Below are 20,480 nucleotides of genomic sequence, written 5' to 3' on the forward strand. Positions count from 1 at the left end.
ACTCACATTTGAAACCCACACATACAGTATCACATATCAACTCATATACTGTAATAAACAGAAAAATAGCTACCTAATGTAGAGAAAGTATGCATAGGGCTTGCCTCTTATTGAATAGCTTTTTTAGAGAAGTAAAATGGGCAGGATACTTTACTGAAGCTTCGAGATGAGGATTATGGTAGTTGCACAATTATGCAGACATAACCGGTCAAAAATGAAATAAACAAATGTCTTAATCCATGTGTTAATTCCTTAATACATTCAAAAAACCTTGGACAATGTTCAGCAAATTTTAATGAATCGTATCTTGTACAAGTTGAAATAAATTAAATAAGATGTATATTGAATGTTGATAATGGTAAAAAATAATGGTTAAAATTGTTTTAGCCATTGACACCTATTGCTGTTAATTAATTTAGGTGAGCAATTAATATTAGTTCTCAATAATACAGGGCCTATTTTGTACAAGGCATATTATGCTTGCTCTCCCACCTCACCCTCAACATAAAATCAGGCACCAAATATAGCACCAGCCGGACAATAGGAGATATAAGAAAAAAAGGACAATAAAAACTAGATTTTTGCATTTAGGCTATATGTCGATACATTCGGTGTAATCTAACTTAGAAAGAGTCTCTCACCTGCCATGTGAAACACAGTAGTTAAATTTCACAAATTCACTGGATAGATTTGTGCACTGTAGGCTAAACCGGCGATAAAAAGTCAACTGCCTTGCTTCACTTGATGAAGTGAATTACTCTCTTTGCAGTCAGGACTTTTTATAATGCAGTCATTCTGAGAAACCTGGCAGACAAGATTGAATCCCTCTTACTGTGGATTGGATGATGTCAGATAGAAAAGCTTTGCAAATGCTTTCCTGATTTATACTGACTTAAGATTTTCTTCTTAACAGAAAAATGGCTTAACTAAACATAAATCAACAAGAAAACCACTTTTCAATTATCTTGTAAAATCTGCTATTGTATGTCTTGTGCTTTGTTCTGTTCCTTGTGTTTGTCTTACATCATTCTGTTCTGTAGTTGATTGTTGATCAGTTAGATCTAGGTAAGATCATTCTCTGTAAAGTCCATTGAGACATGCTTGTGATAAAGGGCTATGAATAAAAAAACTTGAACATCTATTATTTACTCAAATAAACACCCGAATAAACAGGGAAAACAAACTATAATGAGATTGTGGCAACGCTGTTATGGTGTGGGGTGCATTAAGAATTCACATACCCTATAATATTTCTATGGCCTAGGACTGTTGGGTCAATATCTGTGAACATAAACAATGTTCTCACAGCCACAGCAGAACCAATACAGTAGTGTTCAAGATGCTGACACAGAGATGATGAATGCTCCACTGACAATGAACTGAACACTGATTTTGTGGACTTATTTGTCAGAGCTTTATTTAATACTTGTCGTAACATAACCAATGTACCTGTATCCCTTGAAAATAACCCCATGTCCCATCACAGTCACATTGCATCTTTTCCCAATACCAAAATCTCCTCTCTCATTTCTGGCAATAAGTAAAGGTTCACTAATACAAACCTAACCACTGCTGTCTATGGGAATAACATATTTGAATATTGATATTCAGTGATATTTCCCTGTAAGTCAACTTGACCTCTTTCAGGGACGGATGGGGAGGGTAAACACTAACATCAAGTCAAAGCCAGACTTCAGTAGAAAATGTTCATCTTCATCCTGTGATGAAGCATTTCCACCCTGATGGGAGTGGTCTCTACGCACACAATGCCCCTTTCCACAGGGCACAAGTGATCACAGAATGGTTTGATGAACATACAAATTATGTAATCCTCTGGCCCCGTGCCACAGCCCTCTCAGTCCAATCTAGCCTCAGTATCCCAACCCATCTGAACTGTTTTTTTTTAAGTCGCGTCATCAGCAAAAACGACAACATGAGCATTTTGCTTCGGAGTGACTCTTGGTAACAACACTGAGTTCCTTTATGAGAAAATTTAATCACACCTTGGGCTGTATGCAGAAACACCCAAAGAGGCCTCAAGGCTCTCTAGTTTGTCTTTTGATCACTTTAATCCATACGAATAACCAATATAGCCATTTTAGGTTTATTTTAAATTAAATAGAAAATTAATCAGTTCTTCTGGCTTTTAGAGCATCATATGAGCCTTGGCATCCCGTGGAAACAACAGCAGCATAGGGAGCTTTGGGGAATAAAAACAAAACAAAGCAATTTGTCCAGTGGATTGCCCTCTGAGCACAGGCTCAAGTGCTACATCAAAGCCGTATAAATGGTAGTTGCGTCATTTGTGAATCTGCCATGAAGCGCAGCCCAAATACAACACAGAGCCCGACAGTAGGCTATAACAGCATCATCTGTAGCCTTGCAACGGGTTACATCGAGCTTACCTGTTATTACACCAGGCGTTGGATGGGCTGTCTTCGCCATGGTTCGTTGTCACCGGCGGATTGCACCCAAATGTATGGGAGCGCTGTCACCCAAAACACTCTGCAGCGATTCAGTGTCAATCCAGCTATACCCGTTATCGCACAGGTATCCGTTTTCCACAAGCCCAGCAATATGCGCAGCCCCCCTTGAAGGCCAAAAATAGACCACTCAACTAGATACTTTGAAGGTCATTTTGAACGCTAGATGATGTGAAAAGAGTATTCAGTGCCAGGCTGGATGGATGGATGGAGGGACGGATGGAGGAGAGAGACGGGGCTCCTCCAGGATGATGAGAGCGGAGATGATGCGCACAGAAACTGTTTCACCGACCACACCACGCATCGCCCTGTAGGCCCGCCCCGAGTGATAAATATTAACACGTTACCGGTAGATCGAGGTGATTTAGCCTATTGTCAAAGTCCCTGTCTCTGCTGTTATAATGCAGACCGGGCTACTGCGAGTCCTCATCCACATCCAAACCAAATCTAGCCTCAGTAGTGTTGCATTGGGTGGTAAAGCGTCAATCAATAATAGCCTACGTTACAGACAATAGCTTATACTTTACCCAGTAACGAATTACAATTAGATGTTCGATATTACAGTTACAATCTAAAAAGGTATTTTTGTTATTATCTACCTATAAATACCGGATTGAAGTTGAACAATCCTCCCGTTTTTTTTTTTTTTTTTGTTTGATTTTTGCATATCGTCATCCACTCACACAAGGCTAGCTTAGATGAGAAATAGCATTAAAGTTTAGCATAGCCTACTTTCTCTGAGTGGATATTCTCAGTAGGACCTAGTTTAATTCTACCGAGCAAAACTATGACAAGAACATTGGACAAAAATGCTATTTGATTACCCCAATCATTCACTGGAGAGATAACGTTAACCGAGTAATCACATTTTAGAAGGTAAGAGGATGCCAACTGCCAAATTGAATTTTGTGGGGTGTAACGAAAAAGTAACGAGGAGTATGACAAATGACTCATCACAGGGAGTAAAATAATACCTTTTTTTTTTTCAAATCAGTAACAAGTAATGAATAATAATGAATTACTTTTTGACTAACGAGCCGAACCCTGTGCCCGACGAGATAACGTGCTAAACTCCAACACAGCTGGTGGCGACATCAACGTTTCCGAGCCGCAATTGAACACAGCGAAGAAGAAACGTGAGCAGACCGGAAGGACAGAGCCGCGACTAAAAGGACGGAGCTGTGAAGTGGGGAACAGTTAGCGAGTTAGCTTAGGAAAGATGCTGGCCAATATCTCTAATGTGCTAAGAGCATGCGCTCAGCGAAATGTAAGTACCTAATTTTTTAAGCTAAATATGATCTTAGCTTAAACATTGCATCATGTTTCCCATCTAAAACCACCGATGTTTACCCAAAATAAGATTAGCACTGGTGTTCTGACCTTGCCAGACTAAGGCCGAATGATAGCTTGCTTGGCTAGCGCAGCTAAAGTCAGCACAAAAATTAGGGTCAGTGTTTTGGCATGTGAAGACTCCACCCATTAAGTTTTTTGATTTACTAGAATTTATCCCAATGGAAGAATGTACAAGGTTGAATATTGTAATCATATGTTTAACTCGCACCTTTATTATCTCCCCACATACGTTACAGTATAAACAGAATGCAATTCAGACAACAACAACAACAAATCTACCTGTATGGACAAAATTTCATCAATTGGGGGTGGTCTAATTTTGTCTTTTTGGGGGTCCTTGACAAGAAAAAGTTTGTGAGCCCTTGGTCTAACATTCAACGTTATCGTTATTGCACACCTACAACCGTACTGTCAACACAGTTGTCAGTTGCGACAGGTGAATATACTGGTAGATACCTGCGTAATGTGTTGACGGTGTGGACTGCAGTTGAATTAGCATATTAGTTATATTTTATGAGATTTTTGTTTTCTCAGTATCTTTCCTCCTGGGTATGTCCTTTCATCATATGTGCCCTTTTCTGCCTCTCCTAGCCTGTCTTATGTTTACAGCACAGTTTATTTTTTACTCAACATTTTTCCCTTTTCTCCTGTTGCAGGGGACTGCAGCGGTCATGTCAGCACGCACATATGCTGACTTCACATCCCAGGCTACTTTTGAAGTAAAGGTAAGCTTCAAGCACCAAGTTATATATGTTTTTATTAAACTTATATGTACACATTTCAAACTGTAAGTTACTACCATTTTTTCCCTTCCTGTAGAAATGTGATGTCCACAAACTGGATGAGGCTCCAGCCACGGAGGTGGTTTTGACTCGTGAGGAGGGTCTGCAGTACTACCGCACCATGCAGACCATGAGGCGTATGGAGCTGAAGGCTGATCAGCTCTATAAGCAGAAGATCATCAGAGGATTTTGCCACTTGTATGATGGCCAGGTTGAGTGCCCAATAATTTTCCCTAATATGTACAATTACAATGTATAAAGTGTTTCATTCTTCCACCATTTGAAATGGAGACACTGTAGCAAAAAGACTGCTGGTATATAAGTAAAAAACTGCTATGAAATACTACCGAAATACTACCTGAAATTATACGTTATCTTAAGACAATTGCTCAGAGACTACAGTTTCATTAAGCTGCCACACAAACTGAATGGCACAGACTGTCAGATGGCACAAATAAAACCAGCTGTTTATTTTCTCCTGATAGGAAGCTTGTGCGGTTGGTATCGAAGCAGCAATTAACCTGAAAGACCACCTGATCACTGCGTACCGCGCCCACGGCTACACCTTAACCAGGGGAGGGACTGTGAAGGAAATTATGGCCGAGCTCACAGGTGAGTTGGCTCTGCTGAAACAGCATCTCAGTGACATATTAAAGAATGATTTTGAGATCTAAGTTATTCTTCTGTCTTGTCCTTCACCCCTGCTATCTCGCTCTTATTTTCAGGCCGAAGAGGTGGTATTGCAAAGGGGAAGGGAGGCTCTATGCATATGTACACTAAACACTTCTATGGAGGAAATGGTATTGTTGGAGCTCAGGTAATTCAGAGCTAAAGGAAGGTGACATTGTTCATCAACACGCTTAGCCATGCCTATATGTTCATAACAGCCTGGTTTGTGCAAGATTTTTGCTAGAAATGACATGGGAAGAAACCAGGAGGAAATGACATAGGAAGAACCCCCCCCCCCCAGTGCTTTACAAATAAAGATTAATATAATGATTATTATCTAGAGGTTGTGTTCCTAATGTAACCTCAGTCATGTCTGGATCCTCTCAGGTCCCCCTGGGTGCTGGTATAGCTCTTGCCGCCAAGTATCTGGGCACAGACGAGGTGTGTGTCTGTCTCTATGGTGACGGTGCAGCCAACCAGGTACGACACAGAAATCACCATGTTTTCATAAAGTTTGTATATTGAATTGAGATGCATTCTGACATTGACATTCAATTTAAGAATTCAAAATATATATATATGTGTGTGTGTGTGTCTATATATATATATATATATATATATATATATATATATATATATATATATATATATATATATATATATATATATACACACACACACAGTATATATGTGTATATACAGTATATATCTGTATATGTTTTAAATTTGTTGCAAGCAAAGGTCATTGGAAAAAAATACGATAGAGTGACAATCAGATCTCTTCGCCAAAAAATGTGACCATATTTGTGTTTCACAGGGTCAGATTTTTGAAACCTACAATATGGCATCTCTCTGGAAGTTGCCCGCCATCTTCATCTGTGAGAACAACAAATATGGCATGGGCACTTCAGTAGAGCGAGCTGCAGCCAGCACAGACTACTACAAGAGAGGAGACTTCATCCCTGGTCTCAGGGTAATGCTCTGTCTCATTTATTTTAACCTTTTTTTTTACCACAGGGTAGATTAACTGAGCACACAGGCTCTTTAACACCACTGCTAGCCATTCAGAATCTCAGATGGAACAATTTGGGATTATATACCTTGCTCATGGGTCCTCAACAGTATTTGTTAAAGAAGGGGAGTGCTTTAGTCATTCATTTCTTGCGCCCACATTTTCCCTGCTGGTCTGAAAATTCAATCTTGCTATCCCAGCTGACTCCTAACTAACTTAAAAAGTGTACTCTGCACAGAACTTTAATTGCTGTATTAAGGCTGAGTGGGAGCTCTGTTCTCCTCCTAAGTTTGTCATTCCTGTAGCTGGGTTTAGTTGTGTTAACAAGTTAAAAGCCTTATAATTATTGTTTAAGTGAATGGTTTTTCTATCAAATGAGAGATTTTGTTTGTCTATAAACGCATGTCATCGTTCAATATTGTCTGTCTCTGTTTTTAAATGATTTTGTTGGTGGGGGTTGTTGTCTTTCTACTTTTCCACATCACTTGCTGGAAAAGAGGCACACATTTATCTAATAAAATGGGGATATGTTCTTGTTTCCAGGTGGATGGGATGGATATCCTGTGTGTCAGGGAGGCCACCAGGTTTGCAGCTGATCACTGCCGATCTGGGAAGGTGAGCTAACAACTTGCATTGTATTAAGCAGTCAGTGTGGTGTTTTTTTTTCCCCAAACTGAATTAGTTTCTTTGTTTTTCTAATTCCACCTGTAATCAGGGTCCTATCCTCATGGAACTTCAGACCTACCGTTACCATGGACACAGTATGAGCGATCCTGGTGTCAGGTAATGCTCACCTCTCTTGATTATACCTTTGTAACTTGTGATTTCTGTGTAATTCATGCATTGATCGCTATTACTGCTTGTTTTTATGATTATCTTTAAAGCACTATTTAAACAGTATATGTATAGATTTTTTAATGAATAATAATCTCAATGAAGTTTGCTGACCTAGAAATGTTATCCGCACTCTGTTGCTGCCTTACTCCTGCTGTGTGCCACAGTAGTCTTCATGCACTCTCCTGCCCGCTGTAGTGGCTCTGCAATGCCCTGACCACAGCATAGGGATGGACTGAGCTCAGATACCAGTATTGTTATTGCCTGTTGGGCTGATACCAGGCTTAAATTGGTATTGGATTCCCCAATGCTGAAATCTGACACCCAGAGAAATGTGAACATATCAGAAATCACAGCAAAGCAATTCCATTTTCTGCTAGTTCGCATGCAGAAGGATGTTAGATCTCTAGTAAAGGGGATTATATCATTATATTTTTGTCCAGTAACCTCAAAATAATGATCTTAGTCTTAATGTTGTTTAGTGAAGATAATGTATTCTAGTACTGGTAATCAGGATTGTCCAGTACTTCAAGTTTAGCGGTCAGAATTGGTATCAGCTGTAGTATTGTGGTATTAGTGCATCCCTACCACTTCCCTGCCCCAATCTCTCCATCTCAGCTACCGCACACGTGAGGAGATCCAGGAGGTCCGCAGTAAGAGTGATCCCATCTCCTTGCTCAAGGACCGGATGCTCAGCAACAACATGGCCAGTGTGGAGGAGCTCAAGGTAGTTATATTTTCAAACTTAGAAACTGAAAATGTTACTACAGTGAGATGTCCAGGGTTACATTACCCTTGATGTTAGGGCTGGGCGATGTGACTCGAAATCCATATCACGATATATTGTCACATTTACCTCGATAATGATAAATGAAATGATAATTTGTTTATTTTTTTTACCTTGGTGCACAAATATTTCAGTCTCTATTAGTGTCATTGCCATTGCCTTTACACCAGAAATTAAAATGCATCCAACAACGCAAGCAAGTGGCAGGCTTCTCGAATAGTACTATACGTGTCAAAATATCATAGAAACATACATGTTGGATTTTCAGGATATTGATGGAACAGGAACGAGCGACACAAGGAATTAACTGTCAGTTTTAAAAGACGTGAATGTTGTGAGAGAAAGTGGCGTGCCCAGTTTAGGTGAGGGAAAGAGATCCAATTGAATGTGTATACTGGAGACACATTGTAATGTCAAATGTAATCCAGGTAAATTATATCTAGACACAATACAGATTCAAGATGTGTATTAATACCAGTTGTAAAGGGGGCCTATGTAATAATACCTAATAAAACAAAAAAATGTGTATAACCAGTTCTATCTTATCTTTTCTCTGTCTTATGTGTTCTGTCTATGTAGGAGATTGACGTGGAGGTGAGGAAAGAAATTGAAGATGCTGCTCAGTTTGCCACCACAGACCCTGAACCCCCACTGGACGAACTGTGCAACCACATCTTCTCTAACGAGCCACCGCTGGAGGTGCGCGGCACCAACCCCTGGACCAAGCTGAAGTCTATTAGCTAAAGTTTATTCATCCCTTCTTTTCTTCGCCTCTTCCCCACTATTCTTTATTTACTTGCTGCCCTCCCAAACAGTCTCGTTCTTAACATAAAGTCATGATTCACTCCCGGTCCATATACTGTACCCTAAACTAGTGCCTCAGACCCAGAGCATAATAATGTAAATTATCAGTTATGCCATTTTGAAACGTCAACAAGTAATTTAATGTTGATACTTTATGTTCATTTTAACAACAGGGGCCAAATTCACAATCATTTTCTCAGAGTAAAATTAACAAACACTGATAGGAAGAAAGTTAAGTGCTTAAATGCACTAAAAGGATAATGCCAGTGTTTTTAAAGTTTGTGCCAATTGTCTAGGTCGTCCCTCTCCTTTACATTATTCCTGATGGTGTTTACACACAGCGCAGTTGGAGATATCAGGGCTCATTTCCTACCTTGAGAAGATGCTATTTGCTGCCTCTTTCTTCTACTTTGAAATTACCGGTGCTAGATAATCCCTCACAGTAAACATGAAGCATTGCAAAATGACTGAGGGAAATGTAAACTAGACGTAGACAGTAGCTAGAACTCTAAATGACACCAGTATTCTCCTTTTTAAAACAACCGTAAGTGCAATTGTTGATTACTTAGTTACAGTGTTGCCAAATTCTTTGCCGAAGCCCTTATTTTTTTACTTGAGAATATTTAACTATTGGCTACCTCGCCTCATGTTGGGACTTCCATTTTACTTTCAGAAATATTGAATTAAGGGCATTGTCTTTGACAATCATTTGACACTACCCCAGCGTGAAGTTAACAGTGAAAGGAAAACATTAGAAATATGAACTTAGCTTCTCAAAATACCATTTATCCTAAAGGTTTTTTTTTTTTTTAAAGAGAAACTCAAGTAAATACTATTTCAAGAATATTAACCTCTATTTAACTTATTGCTGAGGGCAAAGATCACAAAAATAGCACTAAGGAGTTTTTTGGGTTTTATTTAACTTAAGAACGTTTTGTAAATCTGGCCCCAAGTGAATATATTTGGTTGACAGATCCTAAATTTGCTTGTTTGGCGGTTATCTTGGGTCATTTTCGAGGTGCCATTATCCATATGCCATGTGTCACTATCCATCCAAAAAGAGACCGCCTGGCCTGTGGAAATGGCTTTGTACTAACTCAAGTGAACATAATAAATTATTCTGTGTGAGTTAACTAATTCTTGTCATTTTCACATAGTCCCTTGTTACAAAGGCAGCAGGGTAAAAAGACAAACTTTAGACAAGTGTGACTTGGAAAGGACTGTTGTTACCCCATATGTTTTTCTTTGAATATATGTAATAAAAGGAGTAAAGAGTAAGCAAGGGAAATGCATCGGGTTTAAAGCATTTTCATTTATCTTGCCAAACCAAACATGTGCCTGGCAGATCTTGTTCTGTTGTTGCTAAGAAGATGAATGTGTCAAATGTCATGTTTGTGTAACACTCCAAGGTGAACAGGCAGACACTTAGGATCCCCATAGAAAAAATCTTTGTGATTCTATGCATCAAAGACAGATGTTTGAATACATATTCAGTGAGTGTGTTTATTCATATGTTAATTTTGGAGATACCTAGGTGTACTATCTTTGAGTTGTCTCATGTAAACATTACATCCTATTTACAATAACCTCGGATGAGCTCTTTTCCTGATTTCAACAAACCTGGATTAGAAAGCTAGATCATACTAAGCAGCTGGGATGCTAAGGCACATATGCACCTTATCCCATTTATGATGTATACAGATATATATATTTTCCCAAATATGTATATATTAAACAACTGTATGAATGACTGTAACCGGGATATGAGCTACTATCTGGAACAGCTGTGCATGTTAACACACTTTTACTCTTAGTCTCAATGTCTTCATCAGTCAAATCTTTCTGGTAGCTTTACTCTCTTTCAAATCAAACAGAGATGCTGGATTAATTATTTGTTCATCATTACCTATTATCTGCCATGTGTATTTATTGCTGAGAATGTGTTTTGTGATAAACATGCCAGCAGTGGTACATTTTAAATTGGAATTTACAGGGATACTTGGACATTTTGAATTTTCTTGGGCAAGTACTTGACCACATTGTGGTGAAAAAGTTTCACACCAACACCTCAGTTCAAAAAACAGTTCAAACCAACACTTGCTGCTAGCAGCAAGCTACCATTATTAGCTTGCAACTGTTGGCACCTATTGTTTAAGAAATTCTAACAATGCTTGCAATCCTTTAAAGGGTAGCAGGAGTAAGAAAGTCTTTTCTCTGTAATGTGACAAGTGCTTAATGAAATAAGATGATAAAATTAAATTCAGAATGTCAGTGTACCAGTTTTAATAGAACTGAAAAACACCTATGAGAGTCTTTGTGGTAAACTGTTACATTGCTGATGTCAGATTATACAAGGAAACGCACATGGAAACATTGGTTTTATCTGTGTACCCTTGTAATAAAATGGTTGGAAGGAGTATGCGTGCCCGTGTTTGTATGTACCTCATTTGCGAAAACTATAAAAATAGCCATTGCACTTGTATAAATGCAATGGGGCATGGTTTTCATGTTCATACCTTTCCATTTGGTTCTTCGACAGCCCCAATACAGATAGCTTCATCAGTCTGAGGATGAGGAGGATGTATTCCACTATGAAGAGGAAAGTTAATGTGCAGTCATGGCTGAAGATATTGGCACTAATTTTTTTTTCAAATGATGCACCATTTCTTCCAGAAAATTGTTGCAATTAAAATATATTTTGGTGTCCAAACATGTATTTCTGTGCAGTGGGACAAAATAAAAACAACAAAGACAAAATTTTGCATATATTCCACATAGAAATCCTAAAATGGCTCGGACAATGTTATTGGCACCATTTAGAAATGGTTACAATGATTTGATTTGAAGCAGGAGGTTCTCATTTACTGTGAAACTGAACTCACCTTGAATGGACAAAATAACTCATTCTGTTGTTTTATTTCACTGTGTACCACAATAAGCAGGGAGAGAAGAAAGAACACCAGAGATTTATCTGTTCCAGTCTGACGTGGTCAGACTGGAACCAAGGAATCTATAAAGATATTTAAAGTATGGGCAATGTCAAGGCTAGAAGTCTCATCTCTAGAGACCTTCCTTGTTTCTCTGAAACACTTGATACGTCCCTGAAATTGGGGCTTTAAAACCACCTTCAATTTTCATGTTACATAATGTATTCAGGTGTACATAAATATATATAATTATTTAGAGATTCAACTACAGTTGTGTGATTTTATTAACGTCTTTTTGTGCATCACAAATTTAATGGTGATTCAAAACCACACAGCAGGTCCAGCTTCAGCCCACATCCTCGAAAATTTGGATGGGCCTTGATGGATAGAACTCGTGCTTTTATTTTGAAATGCCGCACCGGATGAGGCTGCACAGCTCCTGCCAGATTGGTGGATGGTTGAGGCGGCTAGTGGCTAGTAGGTGCTCTCAAAGGAACGGCGGAATGGAAGTTTTGCCCCACGCGACCACAATGAAGGAGGTTTTCTGTGCGCTGTGCACTCTTCTCCTCATCACCAAAGCCACATCTGCAGAGGAAAGCGCAAATGTGAAAAACTCCCAGTGCCACAACTACGCGGGAGGACACGTCTACCCCGGGGAGGCTTTCCGTGTGCCTGTGTCGGACCATTCCCTGCACCTCAGCAAAGCGAAAAGTGAGTTCCCGAGACGTAGCATTATGTTGCATTGTCCACTGGCTGCAAACTACAAAAGGTGCATGGTAATTTTCCTCACTGACAACGCAGGTGCTGTTGCAGCTAGTGCTAGCTACAGCTTGGCTGTCCTGCAGCGGTGCCCCGTACAGTCAGAACAAAAGCAACAGCCAGCGAAATGTCAGTGTCTTTTTGTAGTTTATGCTATCACGTGATGGGCTGTGACTTTGGGTGTATTTCTGAGAAGGCAGTGTGGGGTTTTTATCGCCACTTTTAACAGTGGGCCTAACTTTTTAACAAACCACTTTGGTAGGACACGTCATTCTATGAATTTCAGTGGTTGTGTTCCTCCCTCCGCCCCTCCGGAGATATTGACGACTGAATCACTCCTGGCAGTGTGGCACAGCACCAAGCCTGGTTAATATCATAGACAGGTTAACATAGGAAGATTTTAGTATGACAGTGTTCCTCTAACAAGGGGGCGGGTGAAGTGTTGTTGACAGGAAGTGGAGAAAGCACTATAGAGGAAGTGGTGAAGCTCAATCATAATCTCTAATCTGTTATTTTCCCGCATAAAATAACAGAAATGACATTTGAACATTTGCACAAACAAAGAATAGGTCATGGATGATCCAAAGGACAGTTATGGTTGATACTCATGGTTTGATTAATTTTTTTTCCCACTCCAGTTTCCAAGCCTGCACCACACTGGGAAGGAACAGCTGTTATAAACAGTGAATTCAAGGAGCTGAAACTGTCCGACTACCGAGGCAAATATCTTGTCTTCTTCTTCTACCCCCTGGACTTGTGAGTAATGTTTGAGACAGACGTTCATACCATAATGACTTTACATTTGAGTTTTGGCTCTGAGGTTGTGGGTTTTTATGTGTATTTGTTTAACCTTTTTGCAGCACGTTTGTCTGCCCCACTGAGATCATTGCATTCAGCGACCGTGTGCACGAGTTTCAGGCCATCAATGCAGAGGTGGTCGCCTGCTCTGTTGACTCCCAGTTCACCCACCTGGCCTGGTAAGCTTTCCATCCCACTAAACATACTCAATCTACACTTCTATACATCTGGTTTTCCTGTCAAATAATAGAAACCATTGTAGCCTGGCTGAGTTGGTGCCATGATGGAAATACTTGAGAATTTTCTTTTCTATTTCAACCATATGTTAAGAATCTGTTGCATTTTATTTTAGAAACAAGCCATGCTTTTGATTTTAGTGTGGAAGAAAATTGCTTGCTGCAGCATTAATACCTGCACTTGTTTACCTGTTGTACATGAATGCATCAGCTCTTTGTCTTTCCATGTTGGAGACAACTGAACCCTCTCTCTGAAAGCCCTCACTTGTCATGGCATATTTGTTTTTATGGCTGATTGGTCAACTTTGTTTTTTAATCATAATGCAATTATAAGATCTTTCTCATTTGTTTATATCACATAAAAAACATTTGGATGTCAGCATAGTTTAAGGGACCATGATTCTGCTCTACTGACTGTCCCTTAAAAACAGTTTGACCCTTCATCTTCTGTGGAATAGCAGGGAGAAAGACTGAAACTTAATGAGCTAGTTTCTCTCTTGCTCTTAGTCTTAATAGATGATTTTTTGGGTAGATGTGGGGTGTGTGAAAAAGTTGTTTGCCATCCAAACCTTTGTTATGTGCTCTCCCTCTCTCGCTCCTCAGCATTTCTATTGTCTTGATAATGTTGTAGCCTGATTGTTTGTTTTTGGTTTGATTAATTTGTGCTCCTGCCCTCTTGGCTAAAATTAAAGACATTTTGGATCACAGTAGAATGAAAGAGTCTGAGGAAATGTACACACACAGGTCTGTTTTTCTAATATTTCTTGTTATCAACAGGATCAATACCCCCAGGAAGCAGGGTGGACTTGGGCAAATGAAAATTCCACTGTTGTCTGACCTCACTCACCAGATTTCCAAAGACTATGGAGTCTTCCTGGAGGACCAGGGACACACACTCAGGTACAGCATCACATGTATACATACATTACATTGTAGATCATTAACTTCATATGAGTTGAGTTGCTGCAGGAGTCAATAAGAGCTGATTGGTTATAGGAACAGGTGTGAATGATAGGTGGGGATCGTTTCAACATCTCTCCTCGGTCTTCCTATATAGTCCACATAATCATGGACATACACCAGCTTTCATACAGCTGTGGTATGTCAGAATTTCCAAAACTGTAGTTTGTCTGGCATCAATATCTGTATCTTTCTGTAACATCTTGAACTGCCTGCGAATCAAATTTGTTGCTTTTACTAACTTTTTTGAAATGTGCATCTAAATTGCCCCACTACATGGGGATTTTTCCTACCGAAAAAGTGGAAAGATTTATACAAGGGAACGTTACTGTGTTTTTCACTTGTCTCACTTGTCCCATTTGTCCTTGTCTTTCTCAGGGGGCTCTTCATCATTGATGACAAAGGTGTGCTGCGGCAGATCACCATGAACGACCTGCCAGTGGGACGATCTGTGGATGAGACTCTGCGGCTGGTCCAGGCCTTTCAGTACACTGACAAACACGGTGAAGGTACATGAATCTCAATGTTAATTACAATTTTAATAAATGTCATACATCCATTTTGTTCCATTGTTGTGACAGAGTCATTCAGTAGCACAGTGAAACTAATAGCTGGTTTTCAGAGGATGCTTTGAGCCGTTGCTCTTAAGGTACTGACTGGAATGATGTCATTTTTTCAGTTTGTCCAGCAGGCTGGAAGCCAGGCAGTGACACAGTGAGTATCACTGGTTGATAACATGTTCTAGTGTATGCGGTTGTGGTGTAGGTATGCATTTGGTATGTTAAGAAATATTTCTTGTGTTCTAATGCAACACATTTTCTCCCACAGATTATTCCAGACCCTTCGGGCAAGCTGAAGTATTTTGATAAACTGAACTGACCTGCCTTTCTGTGTTACCAGTCTGTGAAAGCCACCACTCACTAAAAGTTCAAATAAAGACCTTTTCGTAAGATGCTGTCTTGTCTGGTCCTTAGGAATTTACCAGCTCATCTGACTGAAACACCACAGGAAATGGTAACTGAGTTCATGACTTTCGCTTTTTAACCCTGAAAGTTTCAGAGGCTGCACCACACTGGGAAGGAACAGCTGCCACTGACGGTGAATTCAGTGAATGTTTGGCAGATTCTCTGAGGCGGCAAGCCAACAGCTGATTACAAAGTATTACAGAACTGGGCAATAAAACGATAAAAGAAGCAGTGATGAAATACGATTGTAGTCAGACATGTTACCATACTTGCTGGGGGTCACAATGACTATTTTGAACTTGCTCAAGCACAGTCAATCAAAATTTTTACCTTTCCAAGTGCAGGTTGAGTCAGCCACCCTTCACTGAGTTTTTATTCGGAGAATGAAGAACAAATATTTAGGGGTGTTCTAAGTACAAATTACAAATTTTGAGTAAGTTTTTCCATGTATTTTTAGGAATTTATCAGCACCTCAGAGAAGCTGAGTTTGGACATTGCCAAAAAAAGTCAATACATGTTAAATGTGAATTCCATTGGAGCTTGTTATTCTGACAGTTGCCTAAAATTTCCCACAGTTGTTTTTTTTGAGAGTTGAGTTGTTGGCTCTCAAGGTAAAGTTAAGTCCAATGGCATTATGAAAATGCACTGCCTGAGGTGGATGAAAGCAACGTTAGCCATATTCCTGTACCTACATGAAACTTTTTTTTTTTTTGCAGAATTCTAGATAACATAGGAACAGGAAAGTGAAAGTGTAGTAAATGGCAGCCACAGCTGACAAGAAAAGCAGTGCTCAGAGGACAAAATGCAAAGTAAAAGACTAGTGGTGTGTGTTAATTAATGTGCCTAAGCTTCTGTACTGCACATTGGACAGTTGACTGCAAGTCTATTTAATCTTCCTCTACTGAAGCTTGTGGAGAAAACAGTGTCGGTGGATTTTATGAAACTGAACTATTAAAAAGCTGAAGACAGCTACTGGGGTGGATCTGAATTTTGTATGTTAAACGGTTCAGGAACACTGATTTTGGAACCGCCTGCTGTAATTTAACATTGAGTAATTGAATATACAAATGAACCACCTTTTTATAAAGAGGGAGAAACATTCATGCTTAACCTTGAGCTTTAGGGCCTTGCATGAAGAGGCCATGATAGGAAGTGTAACTAAAATACATGCAAAAAAACACACTAAATGGCAGGTTGGTTAGGGAGCTTGTTGGTTTCTTCCCTGGTACTAAAGGTAGCAAAAATAAAACTTGCATACTGGCCTGTTTCAAAGACAGGTATTGAAAACTGGCCAACTATAGCTACAGGACTCTGTTCAGTGCCCTCAAAAAGACATGCCAGACTGCTTTTTATTGTGCTATCTGGTAATCTGTTATGCAGTCATTTGGCCACACCGGGCCCTAAAGCAGTAAACGGTCAGTGGCAGGCAGGTTGCCTTTTCTTTAGCAAAGCACCAGAGGGCAGGGATGTGATGTGAGAAGCAGCAAACTCTAGTTCAGATGGGGACTATCCAAAGACTCCAGCACTGTGCAAGTAAAGTTTGAGTTAGGTAAGGTAACCCTAACCCCATCAGTACAAAATCTCAAATGCATACACACAAAAGGCACTTTCCTGGGCTACCATCAATGCTACTTGGTAACTGTAAGTTTAGCCATGTTTCCAAACATGCAGCATTTATGGCACTGGACTTGGATTTGTCTAGCGGCTGTTTGGCCTCATGAATCTGTTTAAGTAAGAGTGTTTTCCAGGTCAACCAATGACAAATCTCACCTCATGCAGTTTGTCATAGTGTTGGATGGTAGATGTCATCATGTGCCTTATAAACAAAACTTATATAGCCAGTAGTTAACCAATTAATCTACCTCCTGCTCATTCTTAGAGTGATGACCTGAACAAATTCATTTTTCACCTTTCTTATGGCAGGAAAATGGACACAGCATTCAAAGTAATTGTTCATAATGAACAATATGAAAGGTTACAAACTTGTTTTTAAACATAGTGGAGGTGAGATGTCAGCAGAAAGCTAACCATATAACTAGCCATTGTATAAACATAAAGTGGCCATCAATAAAAACGTATTTCCTATCTTAAAAAAACATGACTTTGTGTTTGTGTGTCTGTGTCAGTGCGTCTCTGTGAATGTTTGCAGAGCAGAAGCAGAAGTGACCTACTGAAAAACAATCAGACAATCTGAATCTTTTATTTCTGTGAGAAAGAGATTTCACACTTTTTCCACATATAAGTTACTCTTTACTCAGCTGTGTACCCATACTATATGTGCAGCCAGGTGGTCTCATCTATGTACTCATCTATACTAGGCCAAGTTAATATTTAACTTCTCAACAACATTCAAGTCAGGCACTGTGACCAACATAAAGATAAGCAGTTACAGGAAAAAAACAGAGGCATGATCTAAAGGGCTGTTTGCCCAAATATGGATTTCTGAACACATTTACTTCCTCATAGGAATACATAAAAAGGGTGGAGGTGCTCAGTGAAGCCACTACACTTTGTGTGAAGGGGCCAATGCAATTGTGCATTAGGTTTTCTAAATTTACTGTCGGGGGGTGAACTCCTGAGGAGCGAATGAAGAAACAGATTTTGCTTACTTTTACATTCAGAGGACTAGTGAGGAAAGGAAAAAAGAGTAAAAAGAGAAAATGGACAAGTTTATATTACGGAAGGCCGAACCCAAGGACGTGTCAGATATCTTGCGACTCATAAAGGTAAGCTAAATGGCATAGCCTAACATTTTGTCAACCAAAAAGATATGTGGCCTATTTGCTGGCAAATCAACTAAATATGCTAATTCACTGAGGTTCTAGTTAAAATTTAGTCATGTTTCCTCAGATGTGGGATAGGCACAATTCATTTGCTTTATTGCTTCCTTTCTCTCTTTTCACCTTTTAGGAACTTGCTAAATTTGAAGAGATGGAGGAGCAGGTCATATTGACCGAGAAAGGTGCTTTATTTTACCCTTCAATATATTTAACTATGTTCATATTTTATACACATATTTACCTATGTTTTTATTCTATTTACCTAGATGTATATATTCTTACAAAGAAAATAAAGTTAGGTCAATGTCTCACTCTTAGATCTACTTGAAGACGGCTTTGGGGATCATCCGTTCTACCATTGTTTTGTTGCTGAAGTTCCAAAAGATCAACAGAGCTCAGAGGGTAAAAACAAACAAACAAATAGCCATGCACTTAACATTCTAGAATGTGAGAATCATACAATAAGCTTCTTTTATGTTTTTTTTGTAGGATACACTGTGATTGGCTTTGCCATGTACTACTTCACATACGACCCTTGGATTGGGAAGCTGCTTTACTTGGAGGACTTCTATGTCATGGAGGAGTTTAGGGGTAAGGCAGGTTGACATGTCAGATGTTATATGATGGGTGGTAAAGGTTAATCAGTTCTGGAGAGGCTGTTGCAGCAATAAGGGGCATTTTAACACTGTCCCCTAAACTGCTTTAGTTGCAGTCTGTATATTTAATCTGCTGTCTTCTCTCCAGGTCTTGGCATTGGTTCACAGATACTGAAGCTTCTGAGTGAGGTACAGTAGTCCACATAGTGGCTCTTCATTTGGTGATAGGTTGAACTTCATTTTGACTGCATTCTGTACTCCATTTGCTGCTTCTAGTAATGTTTTTCTTATCTGCTCCCCCTCAGACAGCCGTGAAGACCCGTTGTAGCAGCATGCACTTCATTGTAGCAGAAAACAACAAGCAGTCTATCGAGTTCTACAAGCGCAGGGGAGCAGCTGATCTCTCCTTTGAGGAAGGCTGGCGTCTTTTTGCGATTGATAAGGAGGAGCTGCTAAAAATGACTTCCAAATAGAGCTGACTGACTTGTACTGATTACTGATAACAATGATCCTGTTTTGCTGTCAGTAATTTGGCAGTTTCAATAAATACATTTATCAATCGACTTTCCTCCATGCATGTTACCTTCAATATCAATTTCTGCTGGTCTAAAATTTAGAAAGACTTCTGCTTGTTGGTGATGCGACCTCAAGGTCACACAACTCATGCTAAAGCTCTACCTCATGTTTTGCTTTATTCTACTTACTTATTATTCTAATTTGTGTTTTGTTTTTCCATCTTATGTTATGCAGCATGTCTAGCCATGAAGATTAAATGTGGACTTGTTTTGATAAGCTCAGAGAAAAACAAGTGTTCAAAGTTTCTAAAATGCTTTTGTCCTAAAGCTAGCCTTAGTTTACTTGTTCAAGATATATGTTTTTAGCGTATTTGTTCATTTATTGTCAAACACCATGCTCAAAATTGAATAAGAAGGTATTGTTTGAGTAGCACTTTGTGAATAACAGGGCAAAGTTCCCCCATAAAATTCCTTGCTTGATAAAACGAAAGAAGTGAACTGTGTTTTTATCTAAGCTTGCCATGTGCAGCACAGCAGAATGATAAGGGTGTTTATTTATTCTTAATAGTCAGATGTTCTTCATATTTTAACAACTGAAAAATTCTCACGTACCTTTGATTCATGGATATATGCATAGAAATATTTATGTTTTGCACTGACATTTTTGTGACTGAAAGGAAATGTAGGGCTTTAATCACATACATTTTCAAATAAATAGCCTGTTGAATTCAAGGGTACCCAGGAATGAATCCTGAGGCATGCCACTGCAGACACCTAACCAACATGAAGTGAGCCCATCAGACTGCACACACTGGACCTACCAGCATGGCAGATGCTATAGCCAGGCCTCCTGACAACACCTGAAGCTGATCTGTCCCTACCCAACTCCTTTACAACAAGAATAAGGGCTTTCCTGGGCACTGCCTTGTCTGTCACCCCAGCTAGAGCAAAACACCAGCTTTCACTTTGCTTTTTAATTTATGGAATGAGGTGATTACTAGCCTACTACTAGTAGTAGTAGTAGGCCTAATAATAATAATAATAATAATAATAGAAATTTTGTTTACTAACATAACGTAAGTAAATCTCACCAAATACAGACTAATTCAATTTATATTCTGGTTATTGTACATTTTACTGGGAATTCAGAAGCAATGCATTGATTTTGCTATGATTATAAATTATGAAATGCTTGAATCTGAAGTGATGACACTTACCTC

The 20,480-nt window shown here is 39.3% G+C and overlaps 3 protein-coding genes across 3 annotated transcripts; all 3 read left to right on the forward strand.

Annotated features, from left to right (window-relative positions):
• Nucleotides 1-3,627: 3,627 nt before the first annotated feature.
• pdha1a (pyruvate dehydrogenase E1 subunit alpha 1a) lies at nucleotides 3,628-9,857 on the forward strand. Its single transcript, XM_071898184.2, has 11 exons — nucleotides 3,628-3,750; nucleotides 4,493-4,561; nucleotides 4,656-4,829; nucleotides 5,104-5,230; nucleotides 5,344-5,435; nucleotides 5,675-5,767; nucleotides 6,105-6,260; nucleotides 6,843-6,914; nucleotides 7,015-7,082; nucleotides 7,752-7,860; nucleotides 8,500-9,857. Exons 1-11 carry the CDS (start codon nucleotides 3,703-3,705, stop codon nucleotides 8,662-8,664), a joined length of 1,173 nt encoding a protein of 390 aa, XP_071754285.1. The 5' UTR covers nucleotides 3,628-3,702; the 3' UTR covers nucleotides 8,665-9,857.
• A 2,220-nt stretch (nucleotides 9,858-12,077) lies between these two features.
• prdx4 (peroxiredoxin 4) lies at nucleotides 12,078-15,354 on the forward strand. The gene is made up of 7 exons (XM_071898273.1): nucleotides 12,078-12,362; nucleotides 13,049-13,166; nucleotides 13,271-13,387; nucleotides 14,222-14,344; nucleotides 14,783-14,913; nucleotides 15,084-15,118; nucleotides 15,233-15,354. Exons 1-7 carry the CDS (start codon nucleotides 12,155-12,157, stop codon nucleotides 15,281-15,283), a joined length of 783 nt encoding a protein of 260 aa, XP_071754374.1. The 5' UTR covers nucleotides 12,078-12,154; the 3' UTR covers nucleotides 15,284-15,354.
• Nucleotides 15,355-17,887: 2,533 nt separating this feature from the next.
• Nucleotides 17,888-19,742, forward strand: LOC139910761 (diamine acetyltransferase 1-like). Its single transcript, XM_071898176.2, has 6 exons — nucleotides 17,888-18,095; nucleotides 18,280-18,331; nucleotides 18,468-18,551; nucleotides 18,639-18,740; nucleotides 18,894-18,934; nucleotides 19,051-19,742. The coding sequence occupies exons 1-6, from the start codon at nucleotides 18,030-18,032 to the stop codon at nucleotides 19,216-19,218; spliced, it is 513 nt and encodes a 170-aa protein (XP_071754277.1). The 5' UTR covers nucleotides 17,888-18,029; the 3' UTR covers nucleotides 19,219-19,742.
• Nucleotides 19,743-20,480: the final 738 nt, after the last annotated feature.

This window comes from Centroberyx gerrardi, chromosome 11 (assembly GCF_048128805.1).
Source record: "Centroberyx gerrardi isolate f3 chromosome 11, fCenGer3.hap1.cur.20231027, whole genome shotgun sequence".
Taxonomy (NCBI): Eukaryota; Metazoa; Chordata; class Actinopteri; order Beryciformes; family Berycidae; genus Centroberyx; species Centroberyx gerrardi.

Bases quoted from the DNA above. Each gene is read 5' to 3' on its own strand.
- LOC139910761 (XM_071898176.2), top strand. From the start codon at position 18,030: ATGGACAAGTTTATATTACGGAAGGCCGAACCCAAGGACGTGTCAGAT. The intron at 18,552-18,638 runs GTAAAAACAAAC...TTTTTTTTGTAG, and splicing joins AGATCAACAGAGCTCAGAGG to GATACACTGTGATTGGCTTT. The intron at 18,741-18,893 runs GTAAGGCAGGTT...TCTTCTCTCCAG, and splicing joins TGTCATGGAGGAGTTTAGGG to GTCTTGGCATTGGTTCACAG.
- pdha1a (XM_071898184.2), top strand. From the start codon at position 3,703: ATGCTGGCCAATATCTCTAATGTGCTAAGAGCATGCGCTCAGCGAAAT. The intron at 5,436-5,674 runs GTAATTCAGAGC...GGATCCTCTCAG, and splicing joins ATGGTATTGTTGGAGCTCAG to GTCCCCCTGGGTGCTGGTAT. The intron at 6,915-7,014 runs GTGAGCTAACAA...ACCTGTAATCAG, and splicing joins ATCACTGCCGATCTGGGAAG to GGTCCTATCCTCATGGAACT.
- prdx4 (XM_071898273.1), top strand. From the start codon at position 12,155: ATGGAAGTTTTGCCCCACGCGACCACAATGAAGGAGGTTTTCTGTGCG. The intron at 12,363-13,048 runs GTGAGTTCCCGA...TTCCCACTCCAG, and splicing joins GCACCTCAGCAAAGCGAAAA to TTTCCAAGCCTGCACCACAC. The intron at 14,345-14,782 runs GTACAGCATCAC...TGTCTTTCTCAG, and splicing joins GACCAGGGACACACACTCAG to GGGGCTCTTCATCATTGATG.